General features: G+C 33.4%; 1 protein-coding gene across 1 annotated transcript in view; it reads right to left on the bottom strand.

Annotated features, from left to right (window-relative positions):
- Nucleotides 1-24,284, bottom strand: part of LOC144254172 (mdm2-binding protein-like) — a 62,884-nt gene extending 38,600 nt beyond the window's left edge. Inside the window, exons 1-5 of the mRNA XM_077797169.1 lie at nucleotides 24,214-24,284; nucleotides 22,275-22,409; nucleotides 20,399-20,493; nucleotides 17,451-17,523; nucleotides 9,981-10,098 (exon numbers count right to left, since the gene is read on the bottom strand). Of these exons, the coding sequence (XP_077653295.1) occupies nucleotides 9,981-10,098; nucleotides 17,451-17,523; nucleotides 20,399-20,454 (247 nt within the window). The 5' untranslated portion in view covers nucleotides 20,455-20,493; nucleotides 22,275-22,409; nucleotides 24,214-24,284. The remainder of the gene's footprint in view (nucleotides 1-9,980; nucleotides 10,099-17,450; nucleotides 17,524-20,398; nucleotides 20,494-22,274; nucleotides 22,410-24,213) is intronic.
- Nucleotides 24,285-24,677: the final 393 nt, after the last annotated feature.

The raw sequence follows: 24,677 nt of genomic DNA, 5'->3' as shown, positions 1-24,677 counted from the left end.
TGTGTTTATCTTCCCATCAGCCCAGTGCTACAACATCCCACCAGGTGATGCCAGGATGTGAGCCCTACACGGAGGTCTTGCGGGCCTGAGCCCCCCCACTCAATCCCCTGTTGGGGGTGCCATGACCTCCACAGTTATCTAATCCTTATAAAATATATTTTTTGTTGCTTTTTATGGCTTCTCTGCCTGTTTACTCTACGTTCATAGAAGCGTGTTTCTCTGTGGGTGTGGGGAGGCTATGAAGGCTGGCAGGCTGGGACAGAGCCCTCCTGGAAGGGGAGAAGATCCTTGCTCTCTGGAGACCCAAGCTCAGGAACCAATACTGTCTGGCTTTTTGACCTTGGGCAAGACACTTAGCATTTCTCTCATCCTTAAAATATGGCAACAGTAATAATCACAGTGGCTGACCTGGCTGGCTTCCTGGCAAGGGCTGGAGATGAGAGGAGAGAAAACTGACCAGCCTGGATAATACCAAGTGCACCTCAAACTACTCCACAAAATAGAAATGGAACTTATTTATTAGTAGTTCTAATTGTGTGTGTTTGTGAGTGTGTATGTGTGTGTGTGTGTGTGTGTGTGTGTGTGTGTGTGTGTGTGAGAGAGAGAGAGAGAGAGAGAGAGAGAGAGAGAGAGAGAGAGAGAGATTGATTGATTGTGTGTGGTACTGAGGATCAAATCAAACCCAGGGCTTTATGCATAGTAGGCAAGCGCTCCACCACTGAGTTACATCCCCAGCCCTTTTTTATTTTCAGACGTGCTCTCACTAAATTGGCCAGGCTGGCCTCCAACTTGTGGTCCCCTGTCTCAGCCTCCCCCATAGCCTCCCAAGTTACAGGAGTTAACTGCCATGACTATCTTAGGGTTTTCTATATACAAGATCTTTCCACCTGCAAGTAATTTCTTCTTTCTTTCTCACCTGGATATTAAATATTTTTCTTGCCTAATTTCTGTGGCTGAAACTTTTAATAAATATAAGATTTTTCATTAATGCCCTTCATAAGGTTGAGAAAATTACCTTTTATCTCTGTGTGTGTCTTTTTTAATTATGGAAAGGTATTAGATTTTGTCAAATGCTTTTTCTGCACCAAATGATCATGTATGATATTTTTCTTACACTATTAATGTGGTGTACTACAAATTGACATTTTCTCCAAGTTTTAGTGTTTAATAATTAATAGCTTGACTGACCAGGTCCAAGACACAAAGATATACACTATGTTCAAGAAACTGGGGGGAAATTACTCTATAAACTATGTGACAAGAATGGGCATTATAATATAAAACCTTTCAACACATAGTAGTTAGCTGCAGGAAACCATGTTTAGCTTAGGAAAATGGTATTCCAAATTTCAGTGTAAACTACTAGCAAACTTCAATTCCTTTGTGTGGCAACTATCATTTCTGTTTTCAAACTCTTTCACCCCAGCCTGCTTTTTAAGGTCTGGAGTAGTTTTTTCCCAATCACAAGTGTGATTACCAATAGTGTCTATTCTTACAATGATCTGATGAGACACGGTCTGACATGTATCTTGCATTCATTGCACCACCAAGGTGATCCTGCATGATGCTGGAGTCAGTCTTGGCCATCTCCCCAGTTTCCAGTTTGGTAATGATGTCTCAGACTCTCACCTATAAAACATCTTTTGGGGGGAATGTACTAGGGATTTAACCAGGGGATGATTTATCACTGAGATTTGTCCCCAGTCCTATTTATTTTTTATTGAGTCTCAGGGTCTCACTAAGTTGCTGAGGACCTGACTAAGTCGCTGAGCCTGGCCTCAAAATTATGGTCTTCCTGTCTCACCCTCCAGAGTTGCTGGAATTATAGACATATGCCACCATGCCCAGCTATACTCTACTTTTAAATGTTGAATCGTTTTTGCATTTCTTGGATAAATTCCAGTGGCAATGATACATAATTTTTTTTTATTGGTTGTTCACAACATTACAAAGCTCTTGACATATCATATTTCATACATTAGATTGAAGAGGGTTATGAACTCCCAATTTTTACCCCAAATGCAGATTGCAGAATCACATCGGTTACACATCCACATTTTTACATAATGCCCATTAGTAACTGTTGTATTCTGCTACCTTTCCTATCCCCTACTATCCCCCCTCCCCTCCCCTCCCATCTTCTCTCTCTACCCCATCTACTGTAATTCACTTCTCTCCTTGTTTATTTTCCCATTGATACATAATATTTTTAATATGCTGCTGAATTTAGGTTGTTAAGTTTTTTTAAAAAATATTTATTTTTTAGTTGTAGTTGAACACAATACCTTTATTTCATTAATTTATTTTTTTTTTTTTGTGATGCTGAGGATCGAACCTAAGGGCCTCACACATGATAGGCAAGTACTGTACCACTGAGCCACAATCACAGCCCCAGTTTTTAGGTTTTTTTAAAAAAACATTTCTGTATTTAATACTCATAAAGGGAATTAGTCTTAGTTTTCCCCTGTGATGTCTTTGTTTGGCTTTGGTATCAGGGTAATATTGGTCCTGTAAAGTAAGTTGGGAATTGTTCCTTCCTCTTCTACTTCTTGGTAGAGTTAGAGAAGGAGTAGTGTCTATTAAAGTTTTGGTAGAATTTACCAGGGATCCCATAGTTTTCTTTAGAAGAGCCTACTATTTTGTCAATCTTGTTGACTTTCCTCTTTACTACCTTTAGCTGTTTTAGACTAGATTCTAATTAGTTATTGGTTTTTAAGAATTTAAGTGCAATTCTAGTATCAGTTCTATTGACATTATGAAATACTGCCTCTTGCAAGAATTTCACTTTGTAATATATTGTCATTGCAAAAATATTTTATGTGGCAGCTGAGATTGGTGGGAAAGGAAGATGCTAGTGTGTTATTGTTTTGCTTTGTTTCTTTGTTATTAATAATTTGGGGTGTTTTTTAGGTTTACACTACAGTAGAGTATATTTTGACATATTATACATACATGGAGTGTAATTCCCCATTCTGGTAGTTGTACATGATGTGGAGTTTCACTGGTGGTGTGTTTATATATGAACATTGGAAAGTCATGTTCAATTCATTCCACAGTCTTTCCTTTTCCCATTCTCCCTCTCTTCCCTTCATTATCCTTTGTGTGTTAGCACAAAGTGCAATGAACTTCTATTCTTCCCTCCCTTATCCCTCTTATTGTGTGTTAGATTCTGTATATCAGAGGGAACATTCAGCCTTTGGTTTTCTGGGACTGGCTTATTGTATTTTTGCATTGAAAAAAATTTATATTTTTAAATTGTAGATGGACACAATACCTTTATTTTATTTTTTTAATAAGGTGTTGATGATCAAACCCAGTGCCTCACTCATACTAGGCGGTGCTCTGCCACTGAACTACAGCTCCAGCCCCTTGCTTTGTTTTTTTGAGGTCGGGTTTCACTATACTATTCTGGCTGGCCTCGAATTTGTGGTCTTCCTGCCTGAGCCACTGAGTAGCTGGGATAACAGGCCTATGCCACCATGCTTGGCTCAAGATGCCAGTTTTAAATGAAAGAAGATGACGGAGCAAGGGTTCCAACATTCCCTTTGAAGGCTCTCACTGGGAATGACCTATTTCCAACTAGGCCCCATCTCTTACAGGTTCCACTACCTCCCAATAAACCCTGAGCTGGGGACAAAGGCTTTTAACACATGGGCCTTTCAGAAACATTCCAGATCCAAACTATAGTACCAATAATGAATTTTCCAGTCTACGAATATGGTATATCTCTCCATTTTGTATAGCCTCTTTAATTATTCTCAGTCATCTCTTGTACATCTCTTGTTAGATATATTTAACAATATTTTATTTATTCCTTTCTGGTCTATTTCAACTTCCTTCTATTCACTTGGATTTAGGTCTTCTAGCTTCTTGAAGTTGATAACTTAAAATTACTGATCTTAGATTTTTCTTCCATTCTATAATAAACATTTAAGATCTTCTTAATACTGCTTTTACTATTTTCCTTAAGTTTGATGTTAGATTTTATTTTTATTCAGTTAGAATAATTTTTTAGTTTTCTTTTTAATTCTTCTTATTCCTATAGGTTATTTACAAGTATGTTAATTTCCAAATATATACAGAATATCCCAGATTTGTTGATTTCTAACTTAATTTCATTGTAACTGGAGAACATACTATGCATTAGTTCTATTCTTTTATATTTACTGAGACTCATCATGAAGTAGAATATATATATATGGCCCATCATAAAAAATGTTACTGACTGAAAGAATATTTTGATTCTCCCTCTAAAGTTTATTGCCAAAAATCTTTACCAGAGTGCTTTGTTTCTAAAGATGGAAATTATTTATAAATCAGTTATGTAGTATCATTTTAACCTTATTAATTCCAGCCCATTATTTTGAAACATATATGTCATGTTATCTGAATCTAAGAAGGGGCACGCTTATCATTTCAAAACATTTCTTCAGCCTCTTTATATTGTTATTGGAACATTTGTATGGTCAAAAAACAAAAAGGCATGATTTTTCTTCAAGAGTACTTTAAACAATTTTCATTCCAAAAGAGTTACAGTTTAAAAAAAATAAGGCAACAACAAATGCAGGAGTGTAAATAAACAGAATTATAAATTATAAAATTATCAGACCCTATTTTCCTACCTGGGAATAAAAAACTTCCATACATGTCAAGGGCCAATATAGAAGAAAAGAATAAGTTTTAAAAATTGTTTTCAAAATACTTCTAAATGATTTAACAAAAAGGATCATGCATGGCTTTTAGATACTTTCAGAATTAGGTGGAAATTCTGATTCTTCCCTGTGTTATTAGAAAAATTTCTTACTTTCCCTGACCCTGAGTTTTCTCATTTGTAATACAAAGATTGTAAAAAATTTACATTTCATTATTGTTCTGAGAATTAGAGACAATGAATGCAAAGTATTTGGGATGGAATACATTTTCAACATTGGTAGATAATATTTTTATTACATATTTATGAGAATTTGCAGATAATCATTAAATTTTTATGACATTCATAAATGTCTGTGTAAGTTAGACATTTTTCATTATATATTTAATTATATACCATTAAAGAAGTCTTTCTTTTGATAAGTTAGATAATTTCATTAGTTCACATTTCTTTAGTATATTTCTCATGTAACAATTTCTTTTTTATTATTTGTTCTTTTAAGATATACATGACAGTAGACTGTATTTTGGCATGCTGTACGTATATGGAATATAACTTCTAATTAGGATCCTATCCTGTGGTTGTACATGATGTAGAGTTGCCCTAGTCATGTTCATATACAAGGATGGGAAAGTTATGTCTGATTAATTCTATTGTCTTCTATTCTCCTCTACCTTCCCTTCCCTTCATTTCCCTTTGTCTAATCCAATGAACTTCTATTTTTCCCCTCCATACCCTCCCTTGTTGTGGGTTAACATTCACATATCAGAGAGAACATTCAGCCTTTGGTTTTAGGGGACTGGCTTATTTCACTTAGCATGATAGTCTCCAGTTCTAGATATTTACCAGCAAATGCCATAATTTCATTCTTCTTTATGGCTGAATAATATTCCATTGTGTATATGTACCACATTTTCTTTATCCATTCATCTACTGAAGGGCATTTAGGTTGGTTCCATAGCTTAGCTATTGTAAACTGACCTGCTATAAGCACATCATTGATGTGGCTCTGTCACTGTACTATGTATAAACCAAAGAGTGGGATAACTGGGTCAAACAGTGGTCCCAGTGCAAGTTTTCTAAGGAGTCTCCATACTGCTTTCCATAATGGTTGCACCAATTTACAGTCCCACCAGCAATGTATGAGTGTACCTTTTCCCCACATCCTTGCCAACATTTATTGTTACTTGTATTCTTTACAATTGCCATTCTGACTAGAGTGAGATGGAATCTCAGTGTAGTTTTAATTTGCATTTGTCTAACTGCTAGAGATGTTGAACATACAGATTTAATACAATTCCTCCTAAAATTCCAATGAGGTTCTTCTAAGAAACAGAAAAAGCAGTCATGAAATCATTTGAAAAAATAAGAGGCCTAGAATTGCCAGAGCAGTCCTCAGCAAAAAAAAAAAAATGTGAAGCAGGAGACACCACAATACCAGACCTTAATTACACTACAGAGCTACAGTAACAAAAACAGTGTGGTGTTGGTACCTACACAGTCATGAATGGAACAGAATGGAAGACATAGAGGCATATCCCCATAAATACAGTTATCTCATACTAGACAAAGGCACCATAAACATACATTAGAGAAAAGATAACCCCTTCAACAAATTGTGCTGGGAAAACTGAAATTCCACATGTAGTAGAAAGAATTTGAACTCCTTTCTCTCACCCTGCACAAAACTCAACTCAAAGTGAATCAAGAAACTAGGCATTAGACCAGAGACCCTGCACTTACTAGAAGAAAAAGTAAGCCCAACTCTTGATCCTATCAGCTTAGGAACCAATTTCCTCAATAAGATTCCTAAAGCACAAGAAGTAAAATCAAGAATCAATAAATGGGATGATATCAAACTAAAAAGCTTCTTCACAGCAAAGGAAACAATCAAGAACTTGGAGAGCCTACAGAATGGGAGAAAATCTTTACCACCTGCACACCAGATACAGCATTAATCTTCAGGATACATAAAAGAACTCAAAAAACTTAACACCACAGGACAAATAATCCAATCAATAAATGGGCAAAGGAATTGAACAAGCACTTCACCAAAGAAGAAATACAAATGGTCAAAAAATATATGAAAAAAAAATGTTCATATATAACAATTTCTGAATATATCACTAAATATCACTTTTAAAAAGCACTCTTCTGCTATTGTAATTTAAACATACTTCAAATTGATCACTGTTTATTTTAAACCATAGGAAGTTGCTGATATTTAGTGATTCTGACATATTAAAAACAGCAATATCACATAGTCCAAATTAATACATTAGTACATACTTTATAAGGGATAAAACCTAAGGAACTAATAAAAACCAAGGCATGAACTTTGGCTCACACTGCATAGATGGAGTCCATTCAAAGCCTTTCCCTATTTATTGCAACAGCAGTTATTACCTGAAAATATATTGTATATTTCACTTATTTTTAAACAAATATTTCTGTAAGGCAGACACATATTTGGTATACTAATAACAAAGCTGGGTATAATACAAGAAGAGTTAATTTGCAATTTTAGATGCCATAGCAAAATGGTTCCTGAATGAGAAAATGACTATGGATTAAAGGCCTGAAAAAATTGAGAGACCTAGCTATATGGCTATCTGGGGAAAGAAGCAAAACTGGAACCTCCACTATAAGCTCCATGAATGAAAGGACTTTGTTCTGTTTACTGCTGGGTCTAGCATATAAAACAGTGCCTAGTATAGTGTAGGTGCTCAGTAAAAATATCTACTGAAAACATGAATATTTAATGCATATAAAAATGTGTTAATGCTCATTACACATACAGGGTTTTTTTTTAACCACAAACGGTAGCAACACCATTATACACCTTCTTTTTTCCATGCGATATGCTTTAGTGATTGTTCCTAGTCAGTTACTACCAAATACAATGTTGCAATAGGATTTATAATTTCTTTGCAATACCAATTTTCTATGTTATAGTATAAATTCCATGGCAAGAAGATAAAGTCTACCTCCTTGAGAAGCAACCCCAGATTACAGTATCATAAGTGATATACAATATCTGATTCATATTCAAATAATTAATGGAAGGTATGAATGACATATTGAATGAATCAGTCAATGAATGAAAGAATCAGTAGCAAAAGCACAAAGCAACAAAAACAGAAAATAGTTTTAGGAAAGAGTACAGGGTTTGATTAAGTGACTCCACAATATATAGTGTAACAATACAGTATAGTTGGGCATAATTCTGTAGGTTATGGAGAAACAGCTATGATTTAGGGGAATGATCTGAGATTTGATATATTATTTGGGATAGTGAGAGCTACTATTAGTGGGATAAGGGAAAGGATTTAAAATTTTCTGGATGCAAGAGTTATTGAAACTTTTATACTAAAACTTAGTTTCTCTCTTTTTACAAAAGGAGTTCTATTAAAGTGATAAGCAATAAATTTCCCCTTCAAAAAGGGTTACAGGTAGAACAGAACTTAATCAGCTATCAAATTTGATTTTGTTGCTACTTCTATGATTTAAAAAAAATACAGTAAAGTGTCAGTTTAATCAACCCTTAATGATCCAGCCTAATCAGTAATCAACAACTTGGCTTCAAAGAATATCATGTGATCTATGTCTTATTATTATTCAGAAGTTACCACTATTAATCTGTAGATTTCAAAAAGCAATAATTTAAAGAAAAAATGAAACCAAGCCACATAATATTTTCTTCAAGTTGCAATAAAAATCATGCCAAAAAAAACTGAGTAAATTCTAAATCAATAAATTATCTTTTTTTGTTTTGTTTTAGTATTGGAGATTTGACCCAGGGGTGCTTTATCACTGAGTCATATCAGCCCTTTTTATTTTTTTATTTTGAGACAGGATCTCACTAAGTTGCTTAGGACCTTGCTAAGTTGCTGAGGCTGACCTTGTACTTGTGATCCTCCTGCCTTAGCCTCCTAAGTCACTGGGACTACAGTCAACACACTTGGCTTCAATAAATTGTCTTAAAATTAAAACCTCAAAAAAAGTAACTATTTGAAGTTGTAGAAAGTTACAAGAAAAAAATAAGAGATGGGTTATCAAGGATATACTCAATTTATTTAGATGTTAACATTCAATTTATAGTATCAAGCTTCTGTATATGCAATGCTTAGAAATGGATATTATCCCATAATTTCATGAAGCCTAAGAAAATTAACTATAATTGGCACTTAGGAAATTTATTTCTGATTTTGTTTCAGCATCTTCTAAAATCCCCAGATATACATTTTCCATGTGAGTAGGTGGGAAGGTTTAAAACTGCACTGTGGTGTAGTAACGGTTTTTCCTCCTGGAAGCCTCCCTGGAGCTACTAAGGATATGCCAGGTCACTCACTCTGGAAGTGACCTTCTCTTTACCTCACACCACTGGCTAAACAGCCTTATGATTGCTTTTTAAAATACATTCCTCACTTGACTACAAGTTTCACAAAGGTCCACTCAAGATACAGTTTGACTCGCATTTTATTTCTCATACTTCTTTCAATACCTTATATAATGCAATAAATGGTATTATGATACTAATGTCAAGGATTATAATTTACTAGGGACTTCCAACATCTTTATTAAATCATCTCCTAACTTTTTCTCCACTTTTATCTAAATGTAGTTATTTCCAAAGACCCTATACTGGGTCTCTTCTATAGCTATGTTGTGTTTATGTGTCTTTTCTTTTTCAACATTCCTAATTAAATGATTAGAATTAAATGATTTAGACTTAAATGATTAATTTAATTTTTACAATAATGGTATGGATATGTTTTTATCCCCACTTTACAGATGAGGAAATTGAAACTTGGAAAAGTTAAAGAATTGTTAATTGACAAAAATCTTTATATAAATCCTGACTTTGTGAGTTAACAGTTCTGTAATTTCTCCAAGGACTTAAAACTGGGCCATAGTATACTCTGTTGCCTTTCTAATATTCTATTATGTTCAATGAATTATTTCTCTTATAAAGTTAGAAGTGAATCACTTAATTTTTAAAGCACCTTGAACACTGCACAGCAGATGGTTAAACCGTTAAATAAGTTCTAATTTCTTCAGAAAATTAACACCACAAGTTCACTTTTTTAATGCACCATATAAGTGAGCTACTGTATTTCATTTATTTGGTTCCTGAAATGTCTCTAAGAAACCAACATAATTAGCTATCTAATTAAACAAAAGTTCTGCCTTTTGATCACTGATATATTTTTAATGGTTAAAAATAATTAAATATTATATTCCAATAAAGAAATATTAACTTCATTTCAAATTTGATAAATATACTATCTGTGTTGTATGGTAAAGATAATAAAGATTTACTACTTACCAATGATTGTCTTAGGCTTTTTAGCAATATATTCTTTCCATTTTCTTGAACTAAGTTGGTTGGGAGGTGGAATAAGTATGTTACTAATTGTGCATGGCAATACAAAAAGAGCACCAACCTGGAAAAGCAGAACATATATTTATTGATTGCAGACTGGAATCCACTCTTCAAAGAGTGTCATATAACAACTTTCTCCTCATATTTCACCTATTTAACATGTATTTCTCCATCAACAACTTCACTGCAAAAAGTTAAAAAAATAATGTCCCACTGTCTAAAAAAAAAAAAAAAAAAGAAGAAAGCAAAATAGGGAAAGGCATTCAAAACCTTGATCCTCCCTTTTCCACTTAGGTATACATCTCTGAAAACCTTGTTATTCATACTGTTTATTTCATATTCAGATGTGGGTAGAATTTCTTTGTGTATCTGCAAAATAATGAGAGACTGAGAGTTCTAGCACTACAAAATATGTCTTACTTATCCAACCATAATTTTAGAACTTTGGATGGATTGTTGTTCTGGCTTCAAAATTACAATACATCTAAAAGCAATACAGCAACTTTTGTTCCCAGAAATCAGATATTTAATGCTAATAGGTAAAAACCTCAGAGAAGATAATGAATTGTATCCTAGAAAACATACAGCGTTCTCAGACATATTTCTGAGCAAAGTCAACCTATTCATTGTTGTATTCCCAGGGTTGGGCATACAGATGCTTTTTAAGTATTTGCTAAAAAAAAAAATCATAATAACTTAGGTAAATTGCTTGATAAAGGACTAAATAAAACAAATTACAATTCTAAAAGCTATTTTAGAAACGCAGCTACATCAATCAGCACATCCCAGTAAAAAACGCTATTAAAGAAAAAAAAACAATTTTGGAAAAATTTAGGCAAGGCATTAGTCAAAAATGCAAAATTACACCTAATTGATCTAAATGGATGAATTGGTTATATAAGATATGTGACAATTTGATTTGGTTTTTTTTTAAATGCCATATGAACTTACTGTTATCTATTTTCATAATCCTACATTTGTAATTTTTCTTTAAAATGTGCAAATATTCACGGCAGGGACAAAACCAAAGTACATTAAAATTTATTTATATAAATAATGATTCTTAAAAGCAACTTTTCAAACAATACAAACATTTAGGGGAGGTATACTCTTCTTCAGATTATTTTTCTCATCTTTAAACTACATATTAAGAATGGAACTATTACACATTAGGGTGACTACATATGTAACTAAAGTACACTTCAAAAAACTAATTTTGAACATTATGCCATAAAGAAATGATAAATGGTAATATCGCCATTTTGATGATGTTAGTTCTGCCTATCCATGAGCAGGGTATGTTTTTCCATCTTCTAAGGTCTTCTTCTATGTCTTTCTTTAGGGTTCTGTAATTTTCATTGTATAAATCTTTCACCTCTTTTGTTAGGTTGATTCCCAAGTATTTTATTTTTTGGGGGGATATTGTGAATGGAGTAGTTGTCCTCATTTCCGTTTCAGAGGATTTGTCGCTCATATACAGGAACGCCTTTGATTTATGCGTGTTGATCTTATATCCTGCCACTTTGCTGAATTCATTTATTAGCTCTAATAGCTTCTTTGTAGACCCTTTTGGGTCTGCTAGGTATAGAATCATATCATCTGCAAATAGTGATAATTTAAGTTCTTCTTTTCCTATTTTTATGCCTTTAATTTCTTTTGACTGTCTAATTGCTCTGGCCAGTGTTTCGAGGACTATGTTGAACAGAAGTGGTGAGAGAGGGCATCCCTGTCTTGTACCAGATCTTAGAGGGAATGCCTTCAATTTTTCTCCATTCAGAATGATGCTGGCCTGTGGCTTATCATAGATTGCTTTTACAATGTTGAGGTATGATCTTGTTATCCCTAATTTTTCTAGCGTTTTGAACATAAAGGGATGCTGTACTTTGTCGAATGCTTTTTCTGCATCTATTGAGATGATCATATGGTTCTTATTTTTAAGTCTATTGATGTGGTGAATAACATTTATTGATTTCCGTATATTAAACCAGCCTTGCATCCCAGGGATGAATCCTACTTGATCATGATGTATAATTTTTTTGATATGTATTTGAATCCGATTCGCCAGAATTTTATTGAGGATTTTTGCGTCAAGGTTCATTAGAGATATTGGTCTGTAGTTTTCCTTCTTTGATGTGTCTTTGTCTGGTTTCGGAATCAGGGTGATGTTGGCCTCGTAGAATGAATTTGGAAGTTCTCCCTCTTTTTCTATTTCCTGAAATAGCTTGAAAAGTATTGGTGTTAGTTCCTCTTTAAAGGTTTTGTAAAACTCTGCTGTATACCCATCCGGTCCTGGGCTTTTCTTAGTTGGTAGTCTTTTGATGGTTTCTTCTATTTCCTCTATTGTTATTGGTCTGTTTAGGTTGTCTATATCCTCCTGGCTCAATCTGGGCAGATCATAGGACTCAAGGAATTTATCTATGCCTTCACTATCTTCTATTTTATTGGAGTATAAGGATTCAAAGTAATTTCTGATTATCTTCTGTATTTCTGAAGTGTCTGTTGTGATCTTGCCTTTTTCATCCCGTATGCTAGTAATTTGGGTTCTCTCTATAAGTTCAATGCAATGCCAATCAAAATCCCAACAGCATATCTTGTAGAAATAGATAAAAGAATCATGAAATTCATATGGAATAATAAAAGACCCAGAATAGCAAAAACAATACTAAGCAGGAAGTGTGAATCAGGCGGTATAGCGATACCAGACTTCAAGCTATACTACAGAGCAATAGTAACAAAAACAGCATGGTACTGGTACCAAAACAGGCGGGTGGACCAATGGTACAGAATAGAGGACACAGTAACTAATCCACAAAACTACAACTATCTTATTTTTGATAAAGGGGCTAAAAGCATGCAATGGAGGAAGGATAGCATCTTCAACAAATGGTGCTGGGAAAACTGGAAATCCATTTGCACCAAAATGAATCTGAATCCCTATCTTTCGCCGTGCACAAAAGTTAACTCAAAATGGATCAAGGAGCTTGATATTAAATCAGAGACACGGCATCTGATAGAAGAAAAAGTTGGTTATGATCTACACGCTGTGGGATCGGGCTCCAAATTCCTCAATAGGACACCCATAGCACTAGAGTTAACAAATAGAATCAACAAATGGGACTTACTCAAACTAAAAAGTTTTTTCTCAGCAAAAGAAACAATAAGAGAGATAAATAGGGAGCCTACATCCTGGGAACAAATCTTTACTCCACACACTTCAGATAGAGCCCTAATAACCAGAATATACAAAGAACTCAAAAAATTAGACAATAAGATAACAAATAACCCAATCAATAAATGGGCCAAGGACCTGAACAGACACTTCTCAGAGGAGGACATACAATCAATCAACAAGTACATGAAAAAATGCTCACCATCGCTAGCAGTCAGAGAAATGCAAATCAAAACTACCCTAAGATACCATCTCACTCCAGTAAGACTGGCAGCCATTAGGAAGTCAAACAACAATAAGTGCTGGAGAGGATGCGGGGAAAAGGGCACTCTTGTTCATTGCTGGTGGGACTGCAAATTGGTGCAGCCAATTTGGAAAGCAGTATGGAGATTTCTTGGAAAGCTGGGAATGGAACCACCATTTGACCCAGCTATTCCCCTTCTCGGTCTATTCCCTAAAGCCCTAACAAGAGCATGCTACAGGGACACTGCTACATCCATGTTCATAGCAGCTCAATTCACGATAGCAAGACTGTGGAACCAGCCTAGATGCCCTTCAATAGATGAATGGATAAAAAAAATGTGGCATTTATACACTATGGAGTATTACTCTGCATTAAAAAATGACAAAATTATAGAATTTGGAGGGAAATGGATGGCATTAGAGCAGATTATGCTAAGTGAAGCTAGTCAATCTTTAAAAAACAAATACCAAATGACTCCTTTGATATAAGGGGTGTAAACAAGGACAGGGTAGGGACGAACAGCTTGAGAAGAATATTTACAGTAAACAGGGATGAGAGGTGGGAGGGAAAGGGAGTGAGAAGGGAAATTGCATGGAAATGGAAGGCGATCCTCAGGGTTATACAAAATGTCATATAAGAGGTAAGGAGGGGTAAGTCAAGAGAATACAAATGGAAGACATGATTTACAGTAGAAGGGGTAGAGAGAGAAAAGGGGAGGGGAGGGGAGGGGAGGGGAGGGGGGATAGTAGACAATAGGACAGACAGCAGAATACATCAGACACTAGAAAGGCAATATGTCAATCAATGGAAGGGTAACTGATGTGATACAGCAATTTGTATACGGGGTAAAAGCGGGAGTTCATAATCCACTTGAATCAAACCGTGTAATATGATGTATTAAGAACTATGTAATGTTATGAACGACCAATAAAAAAAAAAATAAGAAAAAAAAAATAAAAAAATAAAATAAAATAAAATATGCAAATTGAGGTCAAAAAAAAAAAAAAAAAAAAGAAATGATAAATGTTTAAAAAGGTATATATGTTTAGATTGGGCAGGGGGGTTGTTTTGTTTTTGCAATGTTGAGACTTGAAACCAGGGATGCTCTACCACTGAGCTATATCCCCAGCCTCTTTTTTTTTTTTTTTTTAATTTTGAGACAGGGTCTCACTAATTCGTCAAGGCTAGTCTTGAACTTTTGACCCTCCTGCCTCAGACTCCTCAGTAAACTGCAGGGATTACAGGCTGTGGTACTACTATGCCTGGCTCAATTAGTACTTTAATGTGCTAATTATGTTACTATTTACTATTTTTACTTATGCATTCTTATTTAACAGGAATAAAAATAAATATTTTAGGAACACATTAGAAAGGTAAAAATAAATATGCTTTTTGTCTTTACTAAGGTAACTAGCCATCTTTTTACATCAAATAGAATTTACATAGTCAAGTGTTAGTAATTAAGATTAAAATATTTAGACACAGAACATAATCAAATATAGAAGATACATCTAATTTCCCAAACATTAAATCCTAATTCTTTCTTGCATAAATAAGACTTCATAGCCCAGAATATATGACAAGACTGTATGGTCCAAAAGGTCAGGGAGGCTGTAATGTGAATATGCCATATCAGGCATAGCTACAGTTTTCTCAACAACTTAGGGATGCTAAATGCAGTTCAATTAGTACCTCATAGCTCCATATAAACGTGTCATGACCCAGCAAATAAAGAATTGGTCACTCTTTTGAGATGCCCTAATTTTTATTAAACATTTGCTACAAAAATAAAAATAAACATCTAAATCTCACAAGATTTAATTCCCTACCAAATAAATATGTCAGCTGTCTATACTTCATTCATAATGAACTTGGTCTCTGACAGCTTGTTCTCACCCATATACTAATCATTAAATAGCTCTAAGAGATCTGAGTGTGATCCTTTTAGGGGCTCATTTTATCTCCAGAATTTAAAGGTCAAGCAACATTTCGAAACTGTAATTCCATCATTTCAGGAGGTTCTCCCTAACAAGCAGTCACTACAGAAATCACACTTACAGCTTTGGAAATTCCTCCCTATGAAAAACATATCCCCTGGCCATAAGATTAGTGTATGTCAGATTCTAAATAATCCTAATCTTCCCTTTTCCTAAACTAAGAAAATGCAATTTACTCAAAGAAGCTTTCATTTATATTTAAGGGCTAATCAGATGGAAAGATAAATAAGCTCAGACAGACATTTACTGAGTTATCACATAAACCATTAGAACTTATGCAACATGAAAGCTTCCCAAGCTATCTAATTGTCTCCAATACCTAACAAATAACTGGCACACAATAGGCAGTGTAAAAAAAAAGAAAAACATCTATTTTTTTTTCAAAAATGTAAATGCAAATTATGACTCAATGTTAAAGAAAAACAAAGTGCTTAAAATTTAGAAATCTGTTATCTAAAGTACATAATATGCTTCCAAATATTATCACTTTTGTTTCATTAAAGTGAGAACCGATTTATAAGGTCCTATGTACTGATAAAGTATGTCCTAACATTTCATAGCTATAGTTCAAGAAAGCAATAAAAATGACAATCTAATATAAGAAATTTAAAACAAAACAACTGAAAATTTGATAATAAATAATAATAGTTTAGCTTGCACCTAAAATTAGTGTTGCCTATCTCCAATAACTATTTCAGTATCATTTTATATGTGTATTAAACAAATTATAGATATGTTTCTGACTATTACTTGAAATATTCATACAAAGACCAGTTCATCAAATAAATACTTTGATACATTATTCAAAACATTATTAAATTTATAGGAAAATGAGGCTGGAAGTCAAAAATTAAGTTATCATATAGTCAAGCATCTTTTTTCCCATATTTTTTATTGGTGCATTATAGTTGTTACATATTCATACATGCACACACTATAACAACATACTTCGGCCTGTATCATTCCCCAGTATTTCTAGTCAAGCATCTTAAATCCAAAATCATATATTTTTTTTTTACTGTATAAATTTTCTAAGGCAATTATAATCAAGATTTGATTATAGTACCATGGGGAAAAATGTTATAATTACAATAATCAGTTTCTCCCTTCAGGAGTGTTTGCTATAGTCTATTTGTTGTTAAAATGATAAGAAAATGTTATGCATATATGGTCAATAGCTTGTGCATTAAAAATCATTTTCATAGAAACATAATAGTTGGATAAATAACCAGAAACAAATCCAAACTTTTTTTTTCTTCTTAAAAATTGTACTTTCACTTTAGATACATAATTCCACTTAGAATTCTTTATATTATAGTTTTAAAAAGATTAAAAATATACCAACTCTAGTATATCATTATGTATATATATATATATATATGTATATATATACACAGAAATATACACATATTTATATTAAAGTAGTTAATTTTAAAAAGGTTAAAAATATACCAACTCTAGCACTTCATTATATGTATGTGAGTCTGTGTGTGTGCCTGTGTGTGTGTGCAGAGAAAGAGATGCACACATATCTATATTAAAATTGCTTAAATTTACTTGATATCATTGGAATTAAGGAAAAACTGAAATTTACAAATAATAATTCAGTGAAGTTTTAAAACTTTTCCTCACTTCGACCCCTGTCCTACCATAAAAAAGATAATATAGTAAATGTGAGTGTCTTCCACAGAATTGAAATGAGATGTTGCCTTAAAGAGTAGGTTAACAATAATGCATTCTAAAATTTTGAAATTTTATAACAATTGCCAGTTATGAAGTTTCTTTCTGAAATTTCTTCTAAAATCAAAACATCACTTTGTCTGAAAAGTATATTACTGTGAAAAGTCCAAATTTTTTTAACATGAATTAGGGACAAAATTATGTTCTTACATTTAAAAAAAAGTTATCAAGCAAAAATAGATTAACAAGCTATATTAATTTTTATTACACATCCTAAAATGTTAAGTATAAAAACCAAGCACCATAAAAATTCTCTACTATACCTTGCCACACAGAGAAGAAATCTGCTCCAACAGCAACATGGAATTCTGCTTGGTGTTATTTCCTGTCAATCCTCTGTACCACAGAGTTAAAGAAATGAGGGAATAGTAACTGTGAAATAATTCTACTCTATAAAATAAGTTTGATTATTTCAACTCTACCCCAAGTTGTTTAAATTCATTTATTAAAAATTCCTACTACAGAAATTAACAATTACTCCTTTCTTTAAAGACTGTTTTTCAGATAATTTGTTCTGAATATTTTTACTATAAACTAAGAACAAGAAATTTATATATTCTGCTAGCATGTATTTTAAAAATAAAATCAATTAAAAACAAGAAATTTGTAAAAATTTGTGAATAAAAATGTAAGAACACAGCTAGTATTCCGTACCTAATCAATAATTTTTATATACAATATCCATTTCTTAAGTATATTTCTAAAAATTCTTAGAATTTTTATTATTATTTAATATTTTTATTTGTTAATATATGTGATAGCATATGTATTTTTCTAAGTGTATACAAAGATACATCAGCCAACTAGTGTTTATACATCAATCATGTCAAAAATGGCAGGAAGAAAACTTGAACATTTCAAGAATATATAAATTCGTCTGCTTTTCCCCACGTATTGATAACATTCTTCCCTCTTCCCTACCTAATAAGTAATGAGTAGCAAAACTAGGAATCCTCTGCCTTTTCTGGAATCATGAATACAGTACTTAAGGATTTTCTTTTTCAAGTTGTAGAACTTTTCTTAAAACCAGGAAAATGAAAAAAATATATTGCATATTATTAGGAAAGAAAAGTTCTAATGTTTAAATGTGGGGGGTGGAACCATAAAAACAATTTAAATTGTGCTTTTCAAACCTTTTGGGTGCCGATAACTTTTTGCATGTGAGATCTGGAAAGTCAACATTTAGAACAGCCAGCTGCTCTGGCTAAAGTAGGAGAGGGCCAAGAGCCTTGTCCACTCAACTTATCTTCCAATACCACTACTCAGGAAAGCTTTCTCTTAATCCCCAGATTTTCAATGGAAAACATTTTAAAAACCACTGGCAAAAAGCAAGGATCAAACATGAGACAAATATGTCAAATGCTACCTAGCTTCTGACCAAACAGGTGCTAAGAGATAAAAGCAACATTGGTAACACATTATATCTGAAAGTACCTCCCTCAGTCACAAAGCCAGGCAGGGAGGTACTGACTACCTGGTTCTATACAATCATGCATGTAAAAATGAATAAAAATTTTTAACAACTACCCATTGTGTAACTACTCATTACTATTCAAACTATTACCCAATCTTGAGTTACTCTTCCTCTATGAAACTTGCTTCTCTTTCCTTGTTATCTCAATCAATGGCATCTATATCAACATAGGGAATCATCCAATTCTTATCCAGCCTCCTCACTTTACAAGCATGTAGCAGATCATGATATTCTGTTTTACATTCTTAATACATTCTATACTTTAACCTGGCTCTCCATTGCAAAAGTTACTTTGTTAGATCAAGCTCCACAGTTTTCCAAAATACTAAAAGTAGATCTAAAATTTATTTCCAGACAGGTGTAGTGGTTCAACTTATGAGGCTAAGAGAGGAGGATCCAAAGTTCTAGGTCAGCCTTGGCAACTTAGTGAGGCCTAAAGAACTTAGTGAAATCCTGTGTTAAAATTAAATAAATAAATAGGGCTGGGGATGTGGCTTAGTGGTTAAGAACCTCTGAGTTTGATCCCAGGTATCAAAATAATAATAATAATAATAGTAAAGTCGATTTCTGATTAAACTGCCCCCTGGTTTATAATCCTTCTATGGTTCCTCATCATCTTTAGAACAAAATTTAACTCCTAAATATGGCAGAGGAGGTCTTTTAGGATTTGATCAATCTGAAAAGGCTCTCCAGCCTGATCTTTTAAAACCCCCCATCAAAAACAAACTAACAAAAACCCTTCAAAAACAACAACAAAAAATTAAAAAACTACAAATAAAAACCACATTATTTGGTACTGCCAGATGACAAACAGCTGGGTAAGGTTCTCTGATGCCCTCATTTCTGTTATCTTTCTGTAGAAAGGAATCTGAAAGAAAATAACGAAAATTTTGGCAGGGGCTAACAAAATAAAATGCCATTCATTTTACAATGTTTGAGTGGCTACTATGTATTATAATTTACAGCATTTATAGATTTCATCAGCAGAAAAACAGAAGTCATGGAAATGCATCCTGAATTTAAAAAAAGAGAAGTGGTTTTTGATTTTGTTTTGTTTTGTTTTTGTGGCACTGGGGTTTGATCCCAAGGATGCTCTATCACTAAGCTACAATCCCAGCCTTTTATTTTTTTTATTTTGATACAGGGTCTACCTTAGTTGCCCAGGGTGATGAACTTGTGATGCTCCTGTCTCAGACTCCTGAGTTGCTGGGATTACAGACATAGACCACCATGACCTGCAGGTAGTTATTTTTAGGGAGTATTAAACATTAAGTAAAATAATAACAAAAGTAACCAAACATACACAATATGTATGTGGGGTGTTTGGACAGAGTATGGGAAAGACAGAGTTTCAGTTAATGTTACTCTGTGTGAGAGAGCAGATCTGGCCTGTATTCAGGCACAGAACAGTATAACTGCATTGAAGAAGCAAGGCTCAATGACTTCTGTATTACTTCTATAACCCTACCAACAGAAAATAATAAACACTGAATGAAAACAAAAGTGCTTGTCTAGAGAGAAAGATTTCTGATTGGAAAAATACAGAATTCAGGACATGAACAAAGAAGAATTTCCTTTTCCTTCCCTAGCACTTCAACAATGAGGAGTCCTACTTGTGCATCACCACTAAAACACTGAGTACAATGAAATAAAAATAAACATATACTAAATGTTTACACCAGAATATCCAACACACAGAAAATGTAATCTTAAATGAACCCACAAGTGAAAGGATACAACTCAAATTCAATGTCTGACACATAGCAGGAGGGTAGATCTGATAATTGTACCATCTGAACAAATTCTAAAGCAGGGCCATAGTAATGGAAAACCTAGAAAAGAAATTCGAATTGCTAATACTATAAATACTATGAAGAAAATAAAAGTAAACAAATTAGTGATTTGGAGTTTAAAACTTTACAAAATAGATATTAAAAAGCAACTTTTTAAAAAAAGATTGGCAACCCAAATGTAATCCTCTATAACAGACAAGAATTTCTTCCATTTCAATTCTATATTTCAAAGTAGACAGACATGGAGACTCCTTAGTAATTAACAAGAATTTTTTTTTTTTGGTTGGGGGTAGGTATCAGGGATCAAACTCAGGGGCACTCAGTCACTGAGCCACATCCCCAGTCTATTTTGTATTTTATTTAGAGACAAAGTCTCACCGAGTTTCTTAGTGCCTCACTTTTTGCTGTGGCTGGCTTTGATCTCACAATCCTCCTTCCTCAGCCTCCCGAACTGCTAGGATTACAGGCATGCACCACCGTGCCCAGCAAGTGACAAGAATTTTAATAGGAGAAAATAAGTATGGAAAGAAGTCTGCAGCAATGACAAGAGTTCTCAACTACTGTTATGTAATTTCAGCAGAACAGGTGATCCAAGATTGAAGAAGAAAAAAATCTACCTGTGAAGAGAGAATCTGCAGGAATGAAAAGGAGAAAAAAAAGATATTCTGGGGGAACTTGTGTTCAGTGGTCTGCCAAGATGAAAGAAAAAAAAAAAATTCTGGAGGAAAGACTGTAGAAATTAGACAAAGAGTGAAGGCAATAGTTGTGAATTAAGAGAGAAAGCCCCACTCACAAAAATTATATTTCAGTATTTCTTTGGGTAGGGCCTGAAACTAAATTAGAGTGGACTAGAAAAGGACAGTTATTTCAATAGCTGGAGATAAAGAAAGACAAAGAAAAGAGATTACATCCTGGAGAAATTAGTATTACATTTTAAAGGCAGAGGATGTAGCTCAGTGAGAGTGCTTACCTAGCATGTGCGAGGCCCTGAGGTTGATCCCTAGTACTACCAAAAATAAAAAGCAGAGTGATTTCACCATATGTGATTTTGTGTATGTGTGTTGTATATATGTGTAGATACATATCTTTCACTCTTTCCACATAAATATATACATATATAAAACACATAAATATGAAATACATAAACATATATTTGCGTACATAAATATGTTTATATACAATACCTAATAGGTGATAAAGTTTCAAAAACTGGGTTTATTTACCATTAAAGCCCCTCCTCTTTCTCTCTCTTTTTTACATGCATCATGCGGGCGTGCATGCGCGCGCGCACACACACACACTCACAAAATGTGCATACATATACTGAGGGATGTTTGCATTACTGAGGAAGTTGTACCCTAAGATCATTGCAAATAGTACCTCAAAATCAGACAATTAGCCCCAAATTATCATACATGAATGTTATACTACAAAGAGAAAGTCTGAAATTATCATTCTTATTATGCTAATCTTTAACAAAGAACGTAAAATTCCTGTGAAAGGATATCATAGTAAATTTTTTATAGTAAGCAATGATAAACAATATTGGGAAATTAATTCATGTAGCAAAGTCTTAACCAAAGGCAGTTTCAGGCCTATAATGATTTAAAGTTAGGATCATCACATTTTAAAATCTATAACAATCATAGTTTCACCAACATTTAATTCATGCACTTAATGGTAAGAATTTTAAGAATTACGCAATGAGCACAACTTAAGCACATACATTAGTAACAATAATTCAAGATTAAAACATACATTATTCGAACAAAAATATTCACAAATGAATGATGGCAAAAAAATGTTAAATACACAATTACCTTTGGCAAAATATTCTTATCCTTTAATGGTATTGTCTTTTTGTCAAGAAAGCAATTATTTAAATTAGATGTATTAAAATTTGTAGGTGTTCCTCCCTTTAAACAAAACTCAGGAAAACTAATTTCAAATCCAAACTGAAAAGAATCAAGAGAAAAAACACAAATATAGGCATCATGAATAATATTATGAAGATTAATACATCTTATTACAATGAAAAGTTAAGAGGAAATCCACGTATAAATTTATTTTTGATTCCTTTGCTCAAAAGGTAGTTTCCACTTTCATACACACCCTTCTGTTTTAACTTAAACATCAATTTTTCATGAAAACCTCCCATTGACCCTTAATTAGCCAGCAAGAGTACACTAAGCCCATTCTATGCAACCACAGGACCAGACAATCTCCTTTGCATACACTTGTTCAATATCTGGCTTCCTACCAGTCTGTAAATTATGCAAAGGCAGAAGATGTTAGTCTTACTCACTACTGGATATTAGTACAGTGCCTCACACACAGTTTTTCCTTCAATATGTTTTGTTGATAAGAAGATCAATTATTACAGAAGTAACGGTAATGGTGCTAATAATAGTAATGGCAGCAACAAAAATGAAAGTAAACACTCAGTGGTTATTTTGTGCTTTAATGTAAATCTTATAAAAACCTGTGAACTGGAACTACTGTGTCTGTCTTACAGAAAAAAGAGTTGTAATTATAGTGCAGACACTATAACTCTAGATTCCATGTCCTTTATCATTATAATGCCTCTTAGCTGAAAGATATTCTCCACTAAAAAAGTGATTACATTCAAGATGGAAATGTATGCTGTGGGTTTATAGACATTTAATTTCCTAGTAATAAGAAATGAATCACAAAGAAAAAACTCTGCCATTTTCTAGCTGAATCTAAATATGCAGTTTTAGAAAATGTGTACAAAAGCAATTGTCCTAGATAATCAGAGTTTCCACTCTACTACTTAGCTGTATGTTTTTTCCTGTTAAGATGGTTTACCTGCAGATTAAACCTTCCTGAGATTAGAATGAACCAAGATGCAAATCAGTAAGACAGATCTGGCACATTAATTCTTACTATCTTAATTACAGCTTTTATTAAGTCACAAGTAAGTATGAATTATAAAGGGAAAAATAGTGTAATGATTATTGCCAAAAATCTTAGGAGAAATACAAGGGCTTACTCATGCTCTGATACCACCTGGAACAAGCACTGAGAAACTCCTTGTTTTAATTTTGCCTAGCTAAAAAATACATAAATTAATAGAAACACTTATTTTACAATGGAAACAACTTATAAAAACCACCATATTGTTTCATGATAAGACACCAAAATGGAATTGGAAACTTATAGAAATTTAGGAGCAAAGGAATCCAACTAACCTAGTATTCTCATTCTGTAGTTGAGAAATAGGGTCTGATAAGATTAAAAGAAAATTGTTTAAAATTAGAGACCTGGTTAGTAGAAAGCGGAGATTACCCAAGATGGTACCACAGTACTGCTCTAAGCAATGTTTCTAATAGATCACACATGCAATAAAATAAAGCAACTTGGGTAAACAACATGAATTTGACTAATGTTAAATTCTGTTTTAAAAGTGTTGTATTCTAGAATTGTAGGTTCCAAAACTTAATCACAATGACTACTTTCATTGAAACTAAATTAAATGAACTAAAGTAAAAACCAGTTCATCAGATGACTAGTCATTTATAAGGTGCTTAATTACAAATAAAATAAATAAATAAACTGCTCAATAGCAATGTGGCTAGTGGACATATCACAGATAACTGAACACTTTTATTGTTACAGAAAATTCTACAGTGTTTGTGTAAAACATCTTATAGAATCATTTAAAATAAGACTTATTTAAAGTACCTGTGTTAAAAATAAAGTTGAAAGACCTGCTTAATAATTAAGAAATCCATTTACCTTTCTTTCCCATATCTGAATCTTTCCCCTCCATAATTCCTTTGAGTCAATAGCATTTCTGAGCTCTTCTAAAGATATAACATGAGCAGAAAGGTATTCTACAATTTTCTGACAATTTCTATTAAAAAAAAAGATTATGATAATTTAAATACACAGCTTTATGTTTTGCTTATATTTCATGGTTACAGTTTACCTATAAGACAGGCAAAATTGCAAAATTTATATCACTGGTTTTTTTTTCCTACTAATACCATGGAATTCCTATTATTCAGTCTCTGAGTAAGGTCTGTCACATATTAATTTAATACCACATCCTCATAGACTATTACTAAGGATGAAGAAATAGATATTTCCCTTATGTTGCTTTAATGTGTCACATGTATACACAAAGACACAGAGCTTAACATCTGTTACCTACCTCTGAAACAGGACTACTCTAAAATTGTTCCCATGTGGCTTTGCAC

This window comes from Urocitellus parryii, chromosome 4, assembly GCF_045843805.1.
Source record: "Urocitellus parryii isolate mUroPar1 chromosome 4, mUroPar1.hap1, whole genome shotgun sequence".
Lineage (NCBI taxonomy): Eukaryota > Metazoa > Chordata > Mammalia > Rodentia > Sciuridae > Urocitellus > Urocitellus parryii.
The sequence above is the reverse complement of the archived record's forward strand: the minus strand, read 5'-3'. Positions and strand labels throughout refer to the sequence as shown.